Source organism: Gymnoscopelus microlampas (genome assembly GCF_963454915.1).
Source record: "Gymnoscopelus microlampas genome assembly, chromosome: 22".
Lineage (NCBI taxonomy): Eukaryota > Metazoa > Chordata > Actinopteri > Myctophiformes > Myctophidae > Gymnoscopelus > Gymnoscopelus microlampas.
The window spans coordinates 40,643,145-40,664,170 of NC_139959.1; the positions used below are offsets into that span (position 1 = coordinate 40,643,145).

The 21,026-nt window shown below is 41.1% G+C and overlaps 1 protein-coding gene across 1 annotated transcript in view; it reads left to right on the forward strand.

The window, feature by feature from the left end:
* tmx3b (thioredoxin related transmembrane protein 3b) overlaps positions 1 to 21,026 on the forward strand; it is a gene marked incomplete at its 3' end in the record, with an annotated part of 44,707 nt that overhangs the window by 16,563 nt on the left and 7,118 nt on the right. The window contains exons 6-12 of the mRNA XM_084048210.1: positions 2,269 to 2,349; positions 3,798 to 3,897; positions 4,760 to 4,837; positions 6,526 to 6,592; positions 18,285 to 18,383; positions 19,784 to 19,841; positions 20,286 to 20,339. Of these exons, the coding sequence (XP_083904336.1) occupies positions 2,269 to 2,349; positions 3,798 to 3,897; positions 4,760 to 4,837; positions 6,526 to 6,592; positions 18,285 to 18,383; positions 19,784 to 19,841; positions 20,286 to 20,339 (537 nt within the window). The remainder of the gene's footprint in view (positions 1 to 2,268; positions 2,350 to 3,797; positions 3,898 to 4,759; positions 4,838 to 6,525; positions 6,593 to 18,284; positions 18,384 to 19,783; positions 19,842 to 20,285; positions 20,340 to 21,026) is intronic.

Here is a 21,026-nt window from a genome sequence, read left to right on the forward strand (position 1 = left end):
CGTAAGGATCTGTTCTGTTCGTTACGGTTTAAGAACGCTTTTGTCCCAACAGCAATTAGCTCTTCAACTCCATGACCAGCCTCTAGGCCTATGAACTGGACTAATGGTCTTAGTTTCTAGTTTGAGTTATTTATGGGTCTATGTGCAATGACAAAGATGTATTATTATTCCCAGTGACACCTTTTGAATGCTTTTTATGCTTATTCATTATATTTGTCTTCTCTCAGTTTTAACCAGTGCCCCCCCCCCCCCCCCCCCTCTTTTTGTGATGTGTTTTTTACTAACCTTCCTGAATGCCTGTATGAGCTATGGGATATCTGAATTTCCCCTCGGGATTAATAAAGTATCTATCTACCTGCTACAGATGTTTGACATATCACGGTTGAAAATTTAGTTTTAATTTGAGTGTTTTTTTTTTGTTTTTTTTCTTTTCTTTTGCCGTGGTTCTTCTCTGCGTTTTCATTTTCTAAACATTCATTTCCTTTGATACTTTGTGTTTTTGTCACAAAGTATGCAAAGCAATTCCACCAGCATTGTTTCTCACTAGGCCTGTCACAATTATTACATAATCGTCTAATGGCAATTATTTTTGCGTAATTGTCATAATCGTTTCCATGTTGAAACATTTTCACACATTGTCAAATATATATATAAAAAAAAAAAGCAGGAATAGCAGATCTACAAACTTACAACGCGTCACTTTGTGTATCTGTGTCCGCGTATCTTCCCTGTGAAATCTTTTATTCGGAAGCCTAAAAGGCACACAATTATATCGTTAATTGCAATTATTTGAGTGACAATTAATCATGAACTTAAATTTCTAATCGTGACAGCCCTACTTCTCACACTACATTATTTTATTTAGTTCAAATGTCCCAGTTAAAATGTGCCTGTCGGCACTTGAGAGAAAATGAGTGGCATAAAACCCTGAAAACTAGTATTGCAATGAAATGACCTTCCTTATGTTTTTCCCCCCACACTCTATATATTTTCTCACTCTTTCTATGGACATATCTTGTCTCTCTCACTCTTTCTATGGACATATCTTGTCTCTCTCACTCTTTCTATGGACATATCTTGTCTCTCTCACTCTTTCTATGGACATATCTTGTCTCTCTCACTCTTTCTATGGACATATCTTCTCTCTCTCACTCTTTCTATGGACATATCTTCTCTCTCTCTCACTCTTTCTATGGACATATCTTGTCTCTCTCACTCTTTCTATGGACATATCTTCTCTCTCTCTCACTCTTTCTATGGACATATCTTGTCTCTCTCACTCTTTCTATGGACATATCTTCTCTCTCTCTCACTCTTTCTATGGACGTATCTTCTCTCTCTCACTCTTTCTATGGACATGTCTTGTCTCTCTCACTCTTTCTATGGACATATCTTCTCACTCTTTCTATGGACATATCTTCTCTCTCACTCTTTCTATGGACATATCTTCTCACTCTTTCTATGGACATATCTTCTCTCTCACTCTTTCTATGGACATATCTTCTCTCTCACTCTTTCTATGGACATATCTTGTCTCTCTCACTCTTTCTATGGACATATCTTCTCTCTCACTCTTTCTATGGACATATCTTGTCTCTCTCACTCTTTCTATGGACATATCTTGTCTCTCTCACTCTTTCTATGGACATATCTTCTCTCTCTCTCACTCTTTCTATGGACATATCTTCTCTCTCTCACTCTTTCTATGGACATATCTTGTCTCTCTCACTCTTTCTATGGACATATCTTCTCTCTCTCACTCTTTCTATGGACATATCTTGTCTCTCACTCTTTCTATGGACATATCTTGTCTCTCTCACTCTTTCTATGGACATATCTTGTCTCTCACTCTTTCTATGGACATATCTTGTCTCTCTCACTCTTTCTATGGACATATCTTCTCTCTCTCACTCTTTCTATGGACATATCTTGTCTCTCTCACTCTTTCTATGGACATATCTTGTCTCTCTCACTCTTTCTATGGACATATCTTGTCTCTCTCACTCTTTCTATGGACATATCTTCTCTCTCTCACTCTTTCTATGGACATATCTTGTCTCTCTCACTCTTTCTATGGACATATCTTGTCTCTCTCACTCTTTCTATGGACATATCTTGTCTCTCACTCTTTCTATGGACATATCTTGTCTCTCTCACTCTTTCTATGGACATATCTTGTCTCTCTCACTCTTTCTATGGACATATCTCGTCTCTCTCACTCTTTCTATGGATATGTCTTGTCTGTGTGTCTCTTGGTGTCTCTCTCAGGCTGAAGGGGGATCTGGCCTATAACTACAAAGGACCCAGAACAAAAGATGACATCATGGAGTTCGCCAACAGGGTGGCGGGGTAAGTCGAAAAAGCGTTCCATTTCAATGTCAACATGAAAGCAGATATTTTTACTTGAGTAAAAGTAGCAATACCACAATATAAAAGAATACCCTGTTACAAGTAAAAGGCCTGTGTTCAAAATGTTACTCGAGTAAAAGTACAAAAGTATTGGCATCAAAATATACTCAAAGTACCAAAAGTAAAGTACAAGCTTGCAACGCGTTGTGAGCTTGTAGATCGGCTATTTGCAAATGGCCTAGGTATAAAGGGCTGAAGTGGTTCATGTATGTTTCATCATTTTTATCTGCAAAGTAAGTAATAACTAAAGCTTTCAAATAATTGTAGTGGAGTAAAAGTACAATATTTGCCTCTGAGATGTAGTAGAGTTGGAGTAGAAGTAAAAGTATTGCAAATTGGAAATACTCCAGTAAAGTAAAAAGTACCTCAAAATTGTACTTATGTACAGTACTTGAGTACACATACTTAGTTACTTTACAGCACTGCATGAAAGGCCGTAAGCCTATACCCTGCTGTGGACTCTTATCTGCCTTCACAGGAGCAGCCTGTGTTGATGAGCCATGCATGCAATCGCATGTAGGCTTGTATATCTGTGGCCTCGCTCTCTGAGTCTTCTGCCTCAGATCTCACAGTCCTAAGCCACTGTATCAGTGGAGCCTGACACGTTATTCTCTCTCTCTCTCGAGGGAGGAATCAAGCTACCAAACCAAACCCATGACTGAAGAGTCTTATCAAAAGCCTGGCTCACAATTTGAGGTTGAGGACTGTGCCAAGTAATGTGGATTATCCGCCACTAGGTGGCAACCTAAGTCCATTATATAAGTGACAGCTCAAGCAGAGGGAACTGCTTGGTTAAACATGGTGTACTAGACAAAGAATCTGATACAAACGTATTTTAATCAATGTTTATCTCATAGATTATGTTTATTATATACTTATGTATTTGGTTTTAAGCTGAATATCGTCTCTGTCGGGTGGAAACCTGTCCAACATCCTGTTTTCAGGATTCAAATTCAAAAACGGCAAAAGTGGCAGATCTACAAGCTCAAAATGAGCTTGTAGATCTGCTACTTTTGGATGATTTTGTGTGACGCTGTAGTATGATCAAGTAGGGTGTTAATTTACGAAAAAACACAAAAAGTTAGAATATGGAGATATGGGGGGTACAAAATATTTTGTACCAGGGACCCCCAGAAGCAAACATTCTGATTCTGAAAAAATATATAATATATTTCAAAGACTTTCAAAGAATTTTAACAATTTTTCAAAAATAGCAGATCTACAAGCTCATAGCGCGAGTCATGAGCTTGTAGATCTGCTATTTTTGAATAGCCGAAAGACCCTCTCCAGCCCAGCAGTCTGTGCTCTTGTCAGACTGCATTTATGTTTATGTAAATAACTACTCTTGTTATGAATAATAATGTGTCTGTGTTGTTATTCCACTCCAGGCCAGCAGTCCGTGCTCTGCCCAGCAAGCAGATGTTTGACCACATGATGAAGCGACACGACGTGCTGTTTGTCTACGTGGGCGGAGAGTCTCCTCTCAAGGTGGGTGTTGTGGAATTCTGGAATTCAATCAACAATTGATGAGGCATTAGGAGTCGAGACAATATTGTAGGTGGTGATGGTTATAGGAGTCGAGACAATATTGTAGGTGGTGATGGTTATACTTTAATGTACACAATATCATAGGGAGAAGTACAATAACAGTCAGATCGGTGGTACTTTAGTCCTGCCAAAGAGCACAGGTCTCAAACCATAGTTATACTGCTAAGTTATACTTAACACATTGACTGCCAGAATTATTTTCACTGCCTATTGTTATTCATGACAGAGATTTTTCAATGGAAAAAAAAAAGTACTCAGGAGCCGAGATACAAAATTTTAAAGTTTTAAGTTAACAAGGAAGTGGATGAGAGTAAAGATCTTCGAAAATTCATATCTCCTTGGTCTTTGGGTCAAATTTAAAAAAAAAAAAGTAAAAAAAAACTCGTTTTAGGCACTAAAGTGATGAAAAGCTAAAAACGAGTTAAGTCGTTTTAGGCATTCAATGTGTTAAGAACAGTACTTGAGTACATGCACTTAGTTGCTTTCCAGCACTGTGCGTTACTGGCCTAGAATCTAAACATCAGAAACAGACAGACACTGCAATGCTTTTTCCACATCAAAGTGTTTGAAGACACTTTACTGCAGAGCTGTCACAGCAGTAAACGGCTGCCTAACGATCGGATGATGATGATGATGATGAATAACACACGCTGATGTTTATGTCACCGATTTGGCCAAGTGTTATTATATATAAAGACGTTTCAAGCTGTAAGTGTCTGAACCTTGATGGCTGAGAGAGACTTAGAGATCCATTATAAAAACTGAAAGGCTGAATAAATGTGTGTTTTGGTGCTTTTTGCAGGAGAAGTACATCGACGTGGCTTCAGAGCTCATTGTGTACACCTACTTCTTCTCTGCTTCAGAGGACGTCTTACCAGAGGTAAAGTGTTGTTAATTTTTCACTCTTACCAGATGTTAGGTGTTTTATATGAAATTAGCCTTTTTCACTCTTTGAAAGTCCTCTTTGCTGTGTATGCGTGGATTAAAGCAGTGGTTCTCAAACTTTGTCATGTCAAGGACCCCCAAATTGATACATATACGTGGCCGCGGACCCTCATCTGAAAATACGTTGTGCCAGGGACCCCCAGAAGCAAAGATGTGTGTTAAAAATGTTTGAGTTAAATATTTGCACACATTTTCGAGATTTTTCTAAAAAAGCAGATCTACAAGCTCGTAGCACGTCACTTCGTGCCACACTATGAGCTTGTAGATCTGCTTTTTTTTAAATAGCTATAGAAAGATGGCGGATTTGAAATAGCTGAAAAATAGGCTTCATTTATGGTCTGTAGAAACCAATGGCGTCACTTTGTCCATTCTTCTTATTGTCTAACATGGGAGTGACAGGCAGCAAAGCTCGTCGGGAAGTGGACTCAATCCCGCGACACGCTGGGCTTTGCAGCCTATGGGGTGCCTGGACTGCCACACCGCGGCCCAGGCCAAAATAATAAAGAAGCTAAACGAGGCAGTAGATCATTTTAAACACCCAGCTGGTGTTTTCCGGCCCCTTAACCCATTAAGACCTGGAACTGTGTCATGTTTAGATTTGAGCTAAAAAAGCATTATTTTACACTTTGGGCTATTCAAAAATAGAGTGCCGCGCTATGAGCTTGTATATCTGCTATTTTTGAAAAACCATGAAAAAGTGTGCAAATCTTTGAATATATATATTTCTAAAGCGAACATTTTTAACTCAAATCTTTGCTTCTGGGGGGTCCCTGGAACAAAATATTTTGATGGGGGTCGGCGGCCAAATACATATAATTTTGGGGGTCCTTGACATGAAAAAGATTGAGCACCACTGATATAGAAACATACGTTTTTGAGAAAACTGTTGGGATTTAGGAGACATGTAGAATCGGCTTCAGGTCTCAATGGGTTAATCTAAGCTCTCTCCAGTTAGGATGGCAGCAGCGTTCACACAGAACCAAAGGACAGAGGATGACATTCATTCTCTCAGCATTATGATCACACTCTAAATGCCACACGGGTTCATACTGGAGCCTCCATGCTGCTCCTGGCATCATTACTTGGCATGAGGTCCCACAGTTTGCCGCAGTGGCCTTCTGCCAACCCCGCCCCTTTTCCCATATGTTTACTTTCTTGAATGTATGTGTAAAAGTGAAAGGATGATGATTTATGGCAGTGGTTCTCAAACGTTTTCATGTCAAGGACCCCCAAAATGATATGTATTTGGCCGCGGACCCCCATCTCAAAATATTTTGTTCCAGGGACCCCCAAAAGCAAAGATTTGAGTTACAAATGTTCGCTTTAAAAATATATATTCAAAGATTTGCAAAAAAGTTCAATATTTTTCAAAAATAGCAGATCTACAAGCTCATAGCGCGGCACTCGGTGCCGCGCTATGAGCTTGTAGATCTGCTATTTTTGAATAGCCAAAGTATAAAAGGTCATAATTATTCTGATGCTATATTTACACATTTTGCTGGGTACCCCCTGGAACCCCCTCAAGTACCCCTGGGGGTCCCCGGACCCCACTTTGAGAACCAAGGATTTATGGAAGTTGGTTTTGAATTATGTATTTTCTTTTCTGTTTGTTTTTTCCACCAGTCGGTGACATTGCCCGAGCTGCCTTCCGTTGTGGTCTTCAAGGACGGGGCCCACTTCACCTACGATGGTGAGTGTATATGAATGTCGTTAACAGGTGTACCTATAACCGTAGACAGGAGGTGAAGATATTCTTTATGGATTTACTGCTCCATTCGCTCCCTGGTTAACTTATTACTTTAAGATCCTGTATCTCGGCTCCTGTGTATTTTTTTATTTACTATGTGTTTTTGGTGAAACATGCTATTTTCAACTGGCTGCAATTATGGAACGGATTACCGCAATCGGATCGTTTTTTTCCCACGATTCTACGAGACTCCTGTGTGTGTGTGTGTGTGTGTGTGTGTGTGTGTGTGTGTGTAAAGAGGGGATCACCGTGAGGTTCAAAATATTATAATAATATAATATTTTGTGACTACTTAAAAAATGGTTAAAATATCTTAAAAAATGCTGGCACTGGGTGGGAATAAAAAAAAAAACTCTGGCAGGAAATGTGTTAATGATTGAGTTAACGCCTGTTCCTCATATTCGCTCATGTTCACTCCACTGTTTGTGTCTCAACAGTGCCTTTTTAGTTAGGGTGAATATTTGATTTTGACACACACACCAATAATGAAACTGCACTCTGCTGCTGGGATGGAGCGCCTGTGGTTTACATAATGTTGTCATTAAATAGACGATGTAGTTGCTCAATCTTGATCATTTCACAGCTACAACTGCTAAATCACACAAATAAACAACACAGAATCTATCTTGGCCTCCTAGAGTGGATGAATGTGGTTGTTAACAGGTGTACTTTATGTGATTGTAGCAGTACTGTACACTGGTGGTAACAGCTGTACTTTGTCCTATATTCTTCCTCTATTTTGTTTAAGCAGATTCTTTTTTTTTACATTTTCTGCAAATACATTGACCTAAAATAACATGTTTTCTTCGAAAATTAGGCCATTCTAGTTCAGGAATATTTGGGTTGGCATGTGTTCAGCTTGCCTCCTTCTCTCTGTCTCTGTCTCTTTCTCTCAGTCTCTCTCTCTCTCTCTCTCTCTCTCTCTCTCTCTCTCTCTCTCTCTCTCTCTCTCTCTCTCTCTCTGTCTCTGTCTCTGTCTCTGTCTCTCTCTCTGTCTCTCTCTCTCAGTCTCTCTCTCTCTCTCGTTCCAGTCTCCTTCCATCTTGCTCACCACACTGGAGTCAGTGCTCTTGGCTCACTTCCTGGCCTTGGCACCACTATTGTCAGTGTGGTCATGTCCACCATGTTGTGGTCATGTCCACCATGTTGTGGGCATGCCCACCATGTTGTGGGCATGTCCACCATGTCGTGGGCATGACCACCATGTCGTGGTCATGTCCACCATGTCGTGGTCATGTCCACCATGTCGTGGTCATGTCCACCATGTCGTGGTCATGTCCACCATGTCGTGGGCATGTCCACCATGTCGTGGGCATGTCCACCATGTTGTGGTCATGTCCACCATGTTGTGGGCATGTCCACCATGTTGTGGTCATGTCCACCATGTTGTGGACATGTCCACCATGTTGTGGGCATGTCCACCATGTTGTGGGCATGTCCACCATGTTGTGGGCATGTCCACCATGTTGTGGTCATGTCCACCATGTTGTGGGCATGCCCACCATGTTGTGGGCATGTCCACCATGTTGTGGGCATGACCACCATGTCGTGGGCATGACCACCATGTCGTGGTCATGTCCACCATGTCGTGGTCATGTCCACCATGTCGTGGGCATGTCCACCATGTCGTGGTCATGTCCACCATGTTGTGGTCATGCCCACCATGTTGTGGGCATGTCCACCATGTTGTGGTCATGTCCACCATGTTGTGGTCATGTCCACCATGTTGTGGGCATGTCCACCATGTTGTGGTCATGTCCACCATGTTGTGGGCATGTCCACCATGTTGTGGTCATGCCCACCATGTTGTGGGCATGTCCACCATGTTGTGGTCATGTCCACCATGTTGTGGTCATGTCCACCATGTTGTGGTCATGTCCACCATGTTGTGGGCATGTCCACCATGTTGTGGTCATGTCCACCATGTTGTGGTCATGTCCACCATGTCGTGGTCATGCCCACCATGTCGTGGTCATGTCCACCATGTTGTGGTCATGTCCACCATGTCGTGGTCATGCCCACCATGTTGTGGGCATGTCCACCATGTTGTGGGCATGTCCACCATGTTGTGGTCATGCCCACCATGTTGTGGGCATGTCCACCATGTTGTGGTTGGTTTGTGCTTGGGGGGGGGGGGGTGTGCTGTGTGCGCACATCTCAGCCGGGGGTTGGACGAATTTCAAGGACCCCCATAATTCTGAGAGTGTACGAATACGGGTCCATTTGGTTCTATTTGTACACTCTGAGAGTTACAGACCTTGTAAGGGTCCATTTGGTTCCATTTGTACACTCTGAGAGTTACAGACCTTGTAAGGGTCCATTTGGAACACCCTCAAGGAACCCTGAGGGTCCCTGGACTCCACTTTGAGATCCACTGTCCTATAGATTAGTTTAAATTACACACTGGTATCGGAATCCGTATCGGGAAGGATTTTTATTTTATTTGAAGGGTTCTCTTCAAATCAACCTCCAAATCCACCGTGAAAGCTCAACAATAACATACATTAGACCATATGTTACATTAAACACAACATGACACCATGCACAGCATGTAGGTTACACAATTAACCCATTCAATCCGGGAACGCATCTGTATCATTTTTTATGATTTCTTTGGCTGTTCAAAAATAACAGATACACAAGTTCATAGCGCGGCACGAGTGCCCTGCCCAGCTTCCCTCTCTCGAACACGGGGCCAATTGTGTTCATATAGATGCTCGAAAAAGCCGGATGCACGGAGGTGGATTTGAACCCACAACCTCCGGTGTTAGTGGTGGGCGGGCACTTTCACCACTGCGCCTTTTTTTTCTCTTCACCGTTATGCATGAGCGCAGTGGTGGAAAAAGTACTCAAATTCTTTACTTAAGTAAAAGTACCAATACTGCACTATAAAAATACTCTGTTACAAGTAAAAGTTCAGAATTCAAAATCTACTTGAGTAAAAGTACAAAAGTATTGGCATCAAAATGTACTTAAAGTACCAAAAGTAAAAGTACTAAATATTTGAAAATAGCCGATCTACAAGCTCACAACGCGTCGCAATGCGACGCGTTGTGAGCTTGTAGATCTGCTGTTTTCAAATAGCCTAGGTATAAAATGGGGCTGAAGTGGTTAATGTATTTTTCATTATATCATAATTTATATCTGAAAAGTAACTAGTAACTAAAGTTTTCAAATAATTGTAGTGGAGTAAAAGTATAATATTTGCCTCTGAGATGTAGTGGAGTAGAAGTAAAAGTATTGGAAATTGGAAATACTCAAGTAAAGTACAAATACCTAAAAATGTTACTTAAGCACAGTACTTAAGTAATGTACTTAGTTACTTTCCACCACTGCATGAGCGGTGCTCCATCCTCCTCCTCAGCGGTGCAGGGTGAGCGCTCCGCGCTCCGCCATGATCTCCTGCACGTGGCGGCCGCTCAGCGCCTCCTCCGGGAGGCGGAAGCGGAAGAGCCGGGCGTCCAGGCACAGCGCCAGGACGAACGGGCCCCAGTAGTGAGCGTTGGGGAGGTCGGGCGCGCGGTGGAGCGCCCGCAGCACGAAACTGAGCTCCGCGCTGCTGCTGCTCGCCCCCTCCTCCTCCTCCTCCTCCTCCTCCTCCTCCTCGGCCGCCTAGGGTATGGGATGGGACGATAATTATCGTTATTATCGTTTATCGTGATTAAAAAAAAGCGCTCTCAATAATCCAGTGGTGGAAAAAGTACTCAAATTCTTTACTTAAGTAAAAGTACCAATAATGCAATATAAAAATACTCTGTTACAAGTAAAAGTCCAGAATTCTTAATTTACTTGAGTAAAAGTACAGAAGTATTGGCATCAAAGTGTACTTAAAGTACCAAAAGTAAAAGTACTAAAATGTTTGAAAATAGCAGATCTACAAGCTCACAACGCGAGCTTGTAGATCGGCTATTTTCAAATAGCCTAGGTATAAGATGGGGCTAAAGTGGTTAATGTATGTTTTATAATGTAATAATGTATATCTGCAAAGTAACTAGCAACTAAAGTTTTCAAATAATTGTAGTGGAGTAAAAGTACAATATTTGCCTCTGAGATGTAGTGGAGTATAAGTAAAAGTATTGGATATTGGAAACACTCAAGTAAAGTACAAATACCTGAAAATTGTACTTAAGTACAGTACTTAAGTAAATATACTTAGTTACTTTCCACCACTGCAATAATCGAATTGCAGGGATTTTAATTCATGGTGAAATTGTCCTCCGTCATGCACCAGGATGAATTAGCTTTTGTTGGGCTGCAAATTCAGCACCACTTAAACCCTCTGTACTGTACTGAACACAGACCTGTAATGAACGCATTTTGTACGCTCTTATTTCACTCTACACAAATCGATTCACCTCATGACACGTTGTAAGCTTGTAGATCAGCTATTTGTGCACATTTTTTGTTTAGTTTTGGAAAGTATACAATTATTAAATACGTCGGTAATTTATTTTATATATATTCAGTTTTCATATTATGTATATTTCAGTTATTTGTCATATCTGTGCCCTGTGCAACTTATGATTACGAAGCCTAAAAGGCAAACAGAATTACGTTTTTGATGTTGCAATGTCAAAAACACATTTAAATCCTTAATCGCAATTATTTGCTGTCAACTTAAATTTGTAATCCTGACAGTCTTAGCTGGAGGTTCAACTGGTTTAACAAAAGTGGCGTTTTAAGCGTATTTTGATTATCGCGTTAATCGCAATAATTTTGGCCACAATAACGGTGAGGTGTAATTTTTCATAATTACATTACATTACATTACAGTCATTTAGCAGACGCTTTTATCCAAAGCGACTTACAATAAGTGCATTCAACATAGGTAGCGAACGAAACTACTAATCACCAGAAGTCTTAAGTGCATTTCCTGCAAAAACAAGCAACCAAGAGTACTTTCTTAAACAGATGAGACAAAATAGCAAAATCATAATAGCATAATCATAATAGCATAACGGTCCCACATCCCTACCGTTGTCACCCACGTGACGTCGGTCTGCTCCACCTGTCCGTTGTTGAACGGGGTCTTCCTCCTCCGGCACCAGAACCTGAGCAGGAGCGGCTCGTCGCAGAACACGTTGACCACGAACACGCCGCTTTGCACAGAGTCCTCCAGCACCCTGATGCGTAGGCTGCTCCGAAAGGCAGCCGTCGTCATGGTCACTGACGGCGATATTAAAGCCCGTCAAGGATCGAAGACGCCGGCGGCACAAGGGGCGAGATGACACACCACGCTGGTGAATCCTTTGCTCACTTTACGGGTTTTCCCTTTACATCTACGAGGAGGAAAAATAAAGGACGCATTAAAGGTAGGGTTAGTGATATTTGTTGGTTAAAACACAAAGTTTTTTGTTAAACAGCTTAAAGCACTATATTGTGATAGTAATCATTGCTATAGAGTGTTTGTTCAGTAACAGGAGTCTCCCTGTCTCTCCAGCTCTTTAATAAACAGACAATACATTTTCAGGTAGGTGACAACATTTCAGCCAATCAGGAGAGAGTACCCATTTATCTGCTTATTTTTAGCGGCGCTAGCCGCTCTATACCTTTAGGTATAGATCTATACCTTTAGGTATAGAGTGGATCCTGCTCTATACCTGACTTTGTCCGTGTTCACCGTCAACGCTCTGATTGGTCAGACCCGTCAACGCTCTGATTGGTCAGACCCGTCAACGCTCTGATTGGTCAGACCCGTCAACGCTTTGATTGGTCAGACCCGTCAACAAAGTGATTGGTCAGACCCGTCAACAAAGTGATTGGTCAGACCCGTCAACAAAGTGATTGGTCAGACCCGTCAACAAAGTGATTGGTCAGACCCGTCAACAAAGTGATTGGTCAAGCTTCACGTGACACATGGTTATAAACACATTATAAACACATATCGATGACATAATGTATCAAAGGCGCCGCTACCTTCACACAGGGTGTGATTTTTTTTTTTATAGTTTCCAGTGTCTGCTAATTTCTTTGTCATCTCTTCCAATTTAATTTGTTTAATATGTATCCTGACTGAGTTCTCTCTCCTGATTGGATACAATTGGTATCACGTCCTGAAAATGCATTTTTTGTTTAACACATTGGCTGCCAGAATTATTTATTTATTTTCTACAGTAGACTGCCAGACTTTTTCAATGAAAAAAAAAAGTACTCAGGAGCCGAGATACAGATTGTTTAAGTTTTAAGTTAACAAGGAAGTGGATGGGAGTTTAAATCGTCGAAAAATCATATCTCCTTGGTCTTTGGGTCAAATTTTTTTTTAATTTTTTTTAAATAGAAAGCAGGTCTGCGTCTTTGGCAGCGTGCGTTCTAAGGACTCAATAGAACGCAGATCTGCGTTTTTGGCAGCCAATGTGTTTAATAAAGAGCTAATAAATACACCTGTTGCTAAACAAACACTCTGTAGCAATGAGTACTATCAGAATAAAGAGATATTTAACGCTTATTTTGACCAAAGAAAATCACTTACCCTACCTTTTAATATCAGGAGTGGTTTTGAGAGCTGTATGTGAAAGTAATCAGTCTGTACTGGCACCGCGGTGATCCCTTCAGCCGTGGAGAGAATTCTCTAGCATGCATCAAAGAATGATTTTTTCTGACTCGTAGTCTGTGCTTTAAATATGCATTAACCTGTGGTGCGATGGTGCATTACAGCAGGTCTGTCTGTGTGTTCGCTTAGAGAGCAACACCTGTAGCTCAGTTACACAGGGTTGAGGCGTTTATATGGTTCTCTCTATCGCTCGCCTACATTTACATATCGTTCTCCACTGAACTGCACGTCCGCATAGGGAAATCTTGAGTGCAAATTGAACCCATTAAGGCCTGAGGTTCCGATTCTGCAAGATGTCTTCTAAATCCTAACAGTTTTCTGAAAAAAACGTATGTTACTATATCAGTGGTGCTCAAACCTTTTCATGTCAAGGACCCCCCAGAATTATATGTATTTGGCAGCTCACAACGCGTTGTGAGCTGCCAAATACATATAATTTAGATCTGCGATCTGCTATATACATATAAATTAGATCTGCTATTTTCATAATATTTATCTGTGGAACTGAGTTAAGCTAAATGTAATGCCTCAACTCCTACAATTACCAAGTGCTTCTCAGGGTGGGGGGTCCCCAGTTCAAATATGATTATTTTGTGGGATCCCCAGTTCAATTATGATTATTTGGGGGGGTCCACACTCCCCAGTTCAAATATGATTATTTAGGGGGGTCGCGGCCTGAAAAGTTTGAGAACCCCTGAACCAGACTGTGGGAAGGCCATCCGGTTACGTGACTTTTATCATGTGTAAGAACACAGCTCTCTGCCTATACTAGGTAAGCTGCTTTCTTTCCTGGATGATATAACAAAGGCTTTCCGTAGAACCAGCTGGTGGCTTTGATGACATACGTTTTATCGGAAAGTTAGACAAGGGTCAGTTTGCATAATTCTCACACCGCAGAGAGCTCTTTGGTGACGGTCTGATTTACATTTCATGAGTGTGTAGATGAGATAAAAGGCGGGTGACATTTCATGGTATTTATGCATTTATCTATGTGTTGTCTGTCATATTGATTCAATAGCGTTTTGTTGCCCGGCTTCTGTCTTTTACCGTCTCTGGCATGAAGCCAAACACCTTGACATGGTTTTTAGTCCTAGTGCATTCTTTCTCCTCTAACACATTTTCTACTGATCAACAGTAGGATCTGTCTTGGCTCTTCTGCCGCAACAATATGTCACTTTAGGAAACACTAGGGACCATGCGATATCAGCCCATTACTGCCATCTGCCTCTCGCCTTGCCTGAGCTGTCATTCATAGAGTATTATGACCTTATCCCTGCCTCACCCCCCATACCGTCCCCGCTTCTCTTTTTTTCAGGTAGAAAATCCAACAAACAAAGGAATAAATGTAAGAAATACACAGAAAGGCAAAAGTGAAGTAAAGACAAACAAATACACATTAGCATTGTGTTGAGGTAGGCGTTATATTACAAGGATTAACATTATCACTGAATTTTCTTTTTTCTTTTTTTCAATCATTCATGCAATGAGTCACATTTCCAGCCTAGTTATTTCCAACAGCTCAAACAAGACATATATATATATATATATATATATATATATATATATATATATATATATATATATATATATATATATATATATATATATATATATATATATATATATATATATATATATATATATATAATATTATATTATACCAGAGAGGGTCGTGTAAAAATTCTTGGCTTTGATGGAATCTTAGATTAGGTGTATTTCTATTTGATGCAGAAACACAACATAATTGCTTTGATTATTTTTACAAAACATACATTAACCACTTCATCCCTATATACTTACCTAGGCTATTTGAAAATAGCAAATAGAAAATAGCCAAGCTCACAACACGTCGCGACGTGTTGTGAGCTTGTAGATCTGCTGTTTTCAAAAGATTTGTATACATTTTGAACACTTCTGCATAATGAGTACTTTTACTTTACCTTTACTTTTTGATGGCAATAACTTTTGTACTAGATATTTTTTAGTTTTTGTCTCATTCCTAAGACAATAATTTGATGACCGGCAGCGGTTCCGGTAGGAGACACAAAGAGTCTCCTTTGTATCTCCTACCGGAACCACTGCCTACCGGTCCACTGGTCATCACATTATTGTCTTAGGAATGAGAGAAAAACTAAACAATATCCATGAATTCAAGTCTCCATGGAGTGACTAATCGATAGAAAAACAAAACATATTTTGTGGGGTGAACTATCCCTTTAACGCATGGGGTTTTCAACAGGGGGTCCTCAGTTACTACAGGGGGTCCGCCAAATCTTCGTTTTCTGAGGAGTGTGAGCTTGTAGATCGGCTAGAGTTATTTTATTTTTTGGCAAAGAGTTATACAGTAGGTGTAGAGGGGAAAAAAGACCAGCAAAAGTTTATCTGAAACACAAGTGTATACAATACAGAGGGGGGTCCCTGCTTCATCTCTCTCAGCTAGGGGGTCCTTGGCCTGAAAACGTTGAAGACCCCTGCTTTAACGCAAATGTAAATTGCAGAAGACATTCAGCATCATCCGACTGCATCAATAAATATGCCATCTTGTGTGCCGATGCTGTTTTAGGGCCTTTTCAGTGTTCAGTATGCACCACCAGGCCTGACCAAAAAGTTACTTATTTAATCAATAAGTTGAACATCTTTCTCCCTGAATCCTCAGCTTAGCACTTATGTCGAGTGCAGCAAGGAGAAGCTTAATCCATTAAGACCGGGAACGCATCTGTGTAACCACTTAAGCCATTATTTAATACTTTGGCTATTAAAAAATAGCAGATCTACAAGCTCATGCCGCGCTACGAGCTTGTAGATCTTCAGTTTTTGAAAAATCGTGAACATTTTGTGCAAATCTTTGAATATTTATGATTTTAAGCGAACATGTGTAACTGTCAGATGTCTCAACAAATGTCTTCACTTTTCTGAAAAACTTATGTTGCTCTATCAGTGGTGCTCAAACTTCTTCTTGCCAAGGACCCCCCCGAAATTATGTTTTTGGCCGCCGATCCCCATCAAAATATGTTGTTCCAGGGACCCCCAGAAGCAAAGATTTGAGTTAAAATGTTTCAACAAAAATATATGTGTTCAAAGATTTGCACACGTTTTCAAGTTTAAAAAAAAATAGCAGATCTACAAGCTCGCAGCGCGGCACTCGGTGCCGCGCTACGAGCTTGTAGATCTACTATTTTTGAATAGCCATAGAAATGTTAAAATGACACAGGTCTATATGGATTAAATGGCCTCCTTTTGCTGAACAGACATACTGGCATACTTTCATCTTCAACTTGCTATAATGTGTTTGCTCGTTGGATAATCTGTATGATTTATTTTTGGTAAAGTGCTCATCAAGTTCTCTGAACCCACGCAAAGTCATCCTGAAATGGCTTTATACGTTTAACCCAGCAGTCAAAAGCATAACTTTTCACTTTATAATAATTATGCAACAAAATGAAAGAGAAAATAGCCTTTTGCATGATTTGACTGCTGTCATCAGAAGGCTACCCCCTCTCTACAGCAATATACATCAAAGACCACATTTCATATTTTGGTGAAGTTGTTAAGAGGAGCGTCAGATATCTCACTACTATGTTTTCCATAACAATAGATTGTATAAACTCTACAGGCTGTGCATAGCCAGGGTCTATCAATCCATTAAGACCGGGAAAGCATCTGTGTCATTTTAACATTTCTTTGGGCTATTCAAAAAACAGCTAATATATAATATACAAGCTCATAGCGTGGCATAGAGTGCCGTGCTATGAGCTTGTAGATCTGCTATTTAAAAAAGAATTACCAACATTCTAACTCCAATCTTTGCTTCTGGGGGGTCCCTGGAAAAACATATTTTGAGATGGGGGTCTGCGGCCAAATGCATATGATTTTGGGGGTCCTTGACATGAAATAGTTTGAGAACCACTGATATAGAAACATACGTTTTTCAAAAAACTGTTAGGATTTAGAAGACATTTGTAGAATCCCCCAGAACCAAAGATTTGAGTTACAAATGTGAAGAGGTGCCAATGATTATTGCGTCTCTCAGTCAGAGAGGACCAGCTAAGTGGTGAACTGAGTCCAGAGGCTTGAGAGATAAGAGGTTTCTACCCAACAATGACAATATCTTGAAAAGAGTAAGAACCCTGTATGGCTCTCTCTCTCTCTCTCCTCCTGCTCCAGCCTGTTGTCTATAAAGCCAGAACCACTGTGTGCAAGCAGCTCTCTGTGGAATGTCTGCCCACATTGTGCTGACTCAGCAGCACTCGCTCACCGTGTAACAAGACGTGTTCTGTTTTTTTATTTCTCCTTTTCTCTGTTTCATGGATTTGCATGTAGAGAGCCAGAAGTCAAGTAGCTCGCGCTGCATTTAGATGAGCTGTGGGGGGGGGGGGGGGTTTAAATAACAAGCCTTTAACCAGAGCTCTTATCTTGTCATGTTAAGTTGCTGTTACATGGTGGTCCTCCTATCAGCCCTTCGCTGGGTCCTCCTGCTCATGAACTGTGATAAACTCCTCCTCCTTGGCTGGGGTGTGTGTGTGTGTGTGTGTGTGTGTGTGTGTGTGTGTGTGTGTGTGTGTGTGTGTGTGTGTGTGTGTGTGTGTGTGTGTGTGTGTGTGTGTGTGTGTGTGTGTGTGTGTGTGTGTGTGTGTGTGTGTGTGTGTGTGTGTGTGTGTGTGTGTGTGTGTGTGTTTATTAGAGTTCTCAACGGGCCTGAAAATTAAGGCCCGGCCCTAACTAGGCCCTACTGGGCTGGCCCAAGGATCGGCCCGGCCCGAACAATTACTATACTTTCAGGCCCAAAAACGGTAAAAAAAGAGAAGAAAAAGAAAGTAGACATTTGAATTAAATCTTGATCAAGGACGTGCGCTGTGCACTGCAGGATGCCTGTGTGTCTCTGAGTCTGTGCGACTGGGCATGCTCAAACATTCGGTGCACGGCCCCCCGCCCGGGGCGGCTTGGAGCTTCAGGCGGTCCTCGCTCCGAGTAGCCGCTCCAACCTTTTTATAAACCAGCTCCACGCTCACGTCAAAAAAATCGCGTCGCTCCGCTCACATGCTCTGGTGTGTATCTTTTGTAAGAATTTGTGTCTTTGTGTTGCAGAGTATGAGGACGGGAGCTTGTCATCCTGGGTGAACAAAGAGCGCTTCCAGGGATACCTGCAGATTGATGGCTTCACCCTGTATGAGCTGGGAGAAACAGGTGTGTTTAAACCTCTGTTGTGGATGAGTGGCCAAACTATCTTAATTCTTGGCATAATACCATAAGTCCTGCGTCTCTGACGCACCGTAATGAAAAAGGACGCATTCATGGCACCGTTGTTGCGTCCCTGGGACACACTACAATTGTCACCAACAGAAAAAAAATATGAAAATAATTCGCGGTAAAATATTTTTCTTACCGCGAATATTTTACAAATCCATGGGACACCACCATTTTGCATGGCCACATCCTACTTTATCCTACTTTATAAACGATAAAATCCACGTAGAAATAGTCTTAGAAAGACGATACAAATGATTATAAGGATCCATGGGAGCCGCCATTTTGCGCATGCTCATTGCTCAGACCGAATTCTTTGGGTAACGATTTTGCGTGTAACACACACACACAAGGGCCGTCTGTTGCGGAGTTGAAAAGTGACGTCTCTGACATGACGTAGACCCGTAGCAGACCTGATGGTTAACACGTTTGAAAACAACAAACGTGAATTAAAAATAAACTATACAAATAAAAGAAAAAAATAATAATGTTAGTGTAAAATGGCACCAAAAAAGATTCTCAAGCCTGCTGCAGGGCAACAGAAAATAGCAAGCCTATTTTCTAAACCCAAATCAAGTACTGCTAATGATGATGACCCCATACCTACCTCCATGACTACATCCTCTGTATCTACCTGTGATTTTACTTCATCTCAAGGTAATAGTTACATAGATACATGTTCTACATGAATATAACCATATAAGATGAAACACAAGTTAAACGCTGTGCATTTTTGTGGGACCCATAAAATGTCCCTGGGACCCATCTAAAAGACCACCCCTGCATCCCAGGACCCATTACATTGAAAACCTAGCAACATCACTGTAATACTATTACGTATTCACCTATTAGCATACAGTATATACAATAAACATATTGTTTTATTTAGAATAACTTATCATTTCCCTAGTGTTCCAAATGTCAGATTAGATATCACATTTGAATTAATCAGTGTGTGTGTGTGTGTGTGTGTGTGTGTGTGTGTGTGTGTGTGTGTGTGTGTGTGTGTGTGTGTGTGTGTGTGTGTGTGTGTGTGTGTGTGTGTGTGTGTGTGTGTGTGAAATAAAATCCTCATTGTTGTAAAACATTTGAATACACAGCAAAAAACTAATGCCTGCAACCAAAATCAAGCCTGCCACCCGTCATCACATTATTTGTTGACCACCAGGGGGCAAACTAGCTCATTAAAACCCGGGTCTCTGCCTTCAGACCACCACAGCAGCCTTAAGTTGTGTACCAGCTGTTTTATACGGACGGTTTGTCATGGTATGGGCTTGGGGGTCAGAACTGCACCAGAATCACGCTTGTGATTTGTAATCCTCTGTCTGGCCACTTTGCAGGCAAACTGGTGGCGATCGCAGTCATCGACGAGAAGGATTCCACAGAGGAGAGTGGCAGGTACAATAAATCAATCAATCAATCAATCAATACCCACCTTTTGAAATTAAAGAATGGGTTGCGGCTCAGTAAGATCAGAATCTTTATTGTCACATCAAAGGTTTACAGGTGTGTTGAGGAGAAAATGAGGTGCGTGAGCGTATCAGCTGGTATCTGTTCTAGACATTTAGTGCTAGAAGAGTATCAGTGCATGTACATGAGGATTAAGGTGCAGAGTATCAGAGTATTTTGCTCTTTTGTGCACAACTAACTCCCATGGCAACTGCTGCTTTGGTGACATTTAAAGCACAGGGGCTTTCAAATGACAGATACAAAGTTTAGATTCTCCCCCACAAATTGCTAAGCTGGGCGATAAAATGAGCCCCCCCGTGCCTCAGAAAGACCTGTATGTATGTATGTATTTGTGCTATTTATTTCACTCACTTCTCATTTTGATCCTTATAGATTAAAGAGCCTGATCCAGACGGTGGCCAAGGAATACCGGGAGAATTTTAACAGGTAAGACACGCGTGGATGATAAGGTACGGATGGTAAAGGGAAATCTCACTTTCAAACATGTTTGGGGTCATGTTGTTGTCTTCTCAGGCGTTTGTGATCACCCCAAACACAATCAAATCTCATACTGCCCTCCTAATACGTGAGGGAGCCATGTTTTTTCTATAACTTTTTTCAATTTTTATATTGTATTACAATTGTTTTGAAAAAAGCAATTGAAAAAACACGACCCCTTCACATATTTGAACCAGAACCAGAACCTAACATGTTTGAAAGTGAAATATCCCTGTAAGGCACGGATGTTGAGGCACAGATGTTTGCTCTGAGGTCAAAAGATGAAGCATGATCCATATTCCATGATCCATTCAGCTATGGAGGCGGCCATACCTGAGTGGTTAGTGAGCCCGCCTGGGGAACCAGAGCCCCTGGTTTCACCTCATTGAAAGAGGTACTATACATCTCAAATCCTCCTATGATCAAAGTGCCTCTATACCTTCCCAGGCAATCACATGTAGAGACTGATTGAATTATACCAAATCTCTATCATCACTTAGAGCTCTATCTCTGTCGCTTGTCTATTCTCATTCTTTTTATTTTAAGATTAAGACCGGGAACGCATCTGTGTCACTTTAGATTTCTTTGGCTATTCAAAAATAGCAGATATACAAGCTCATAGCACGGCACCAAGGC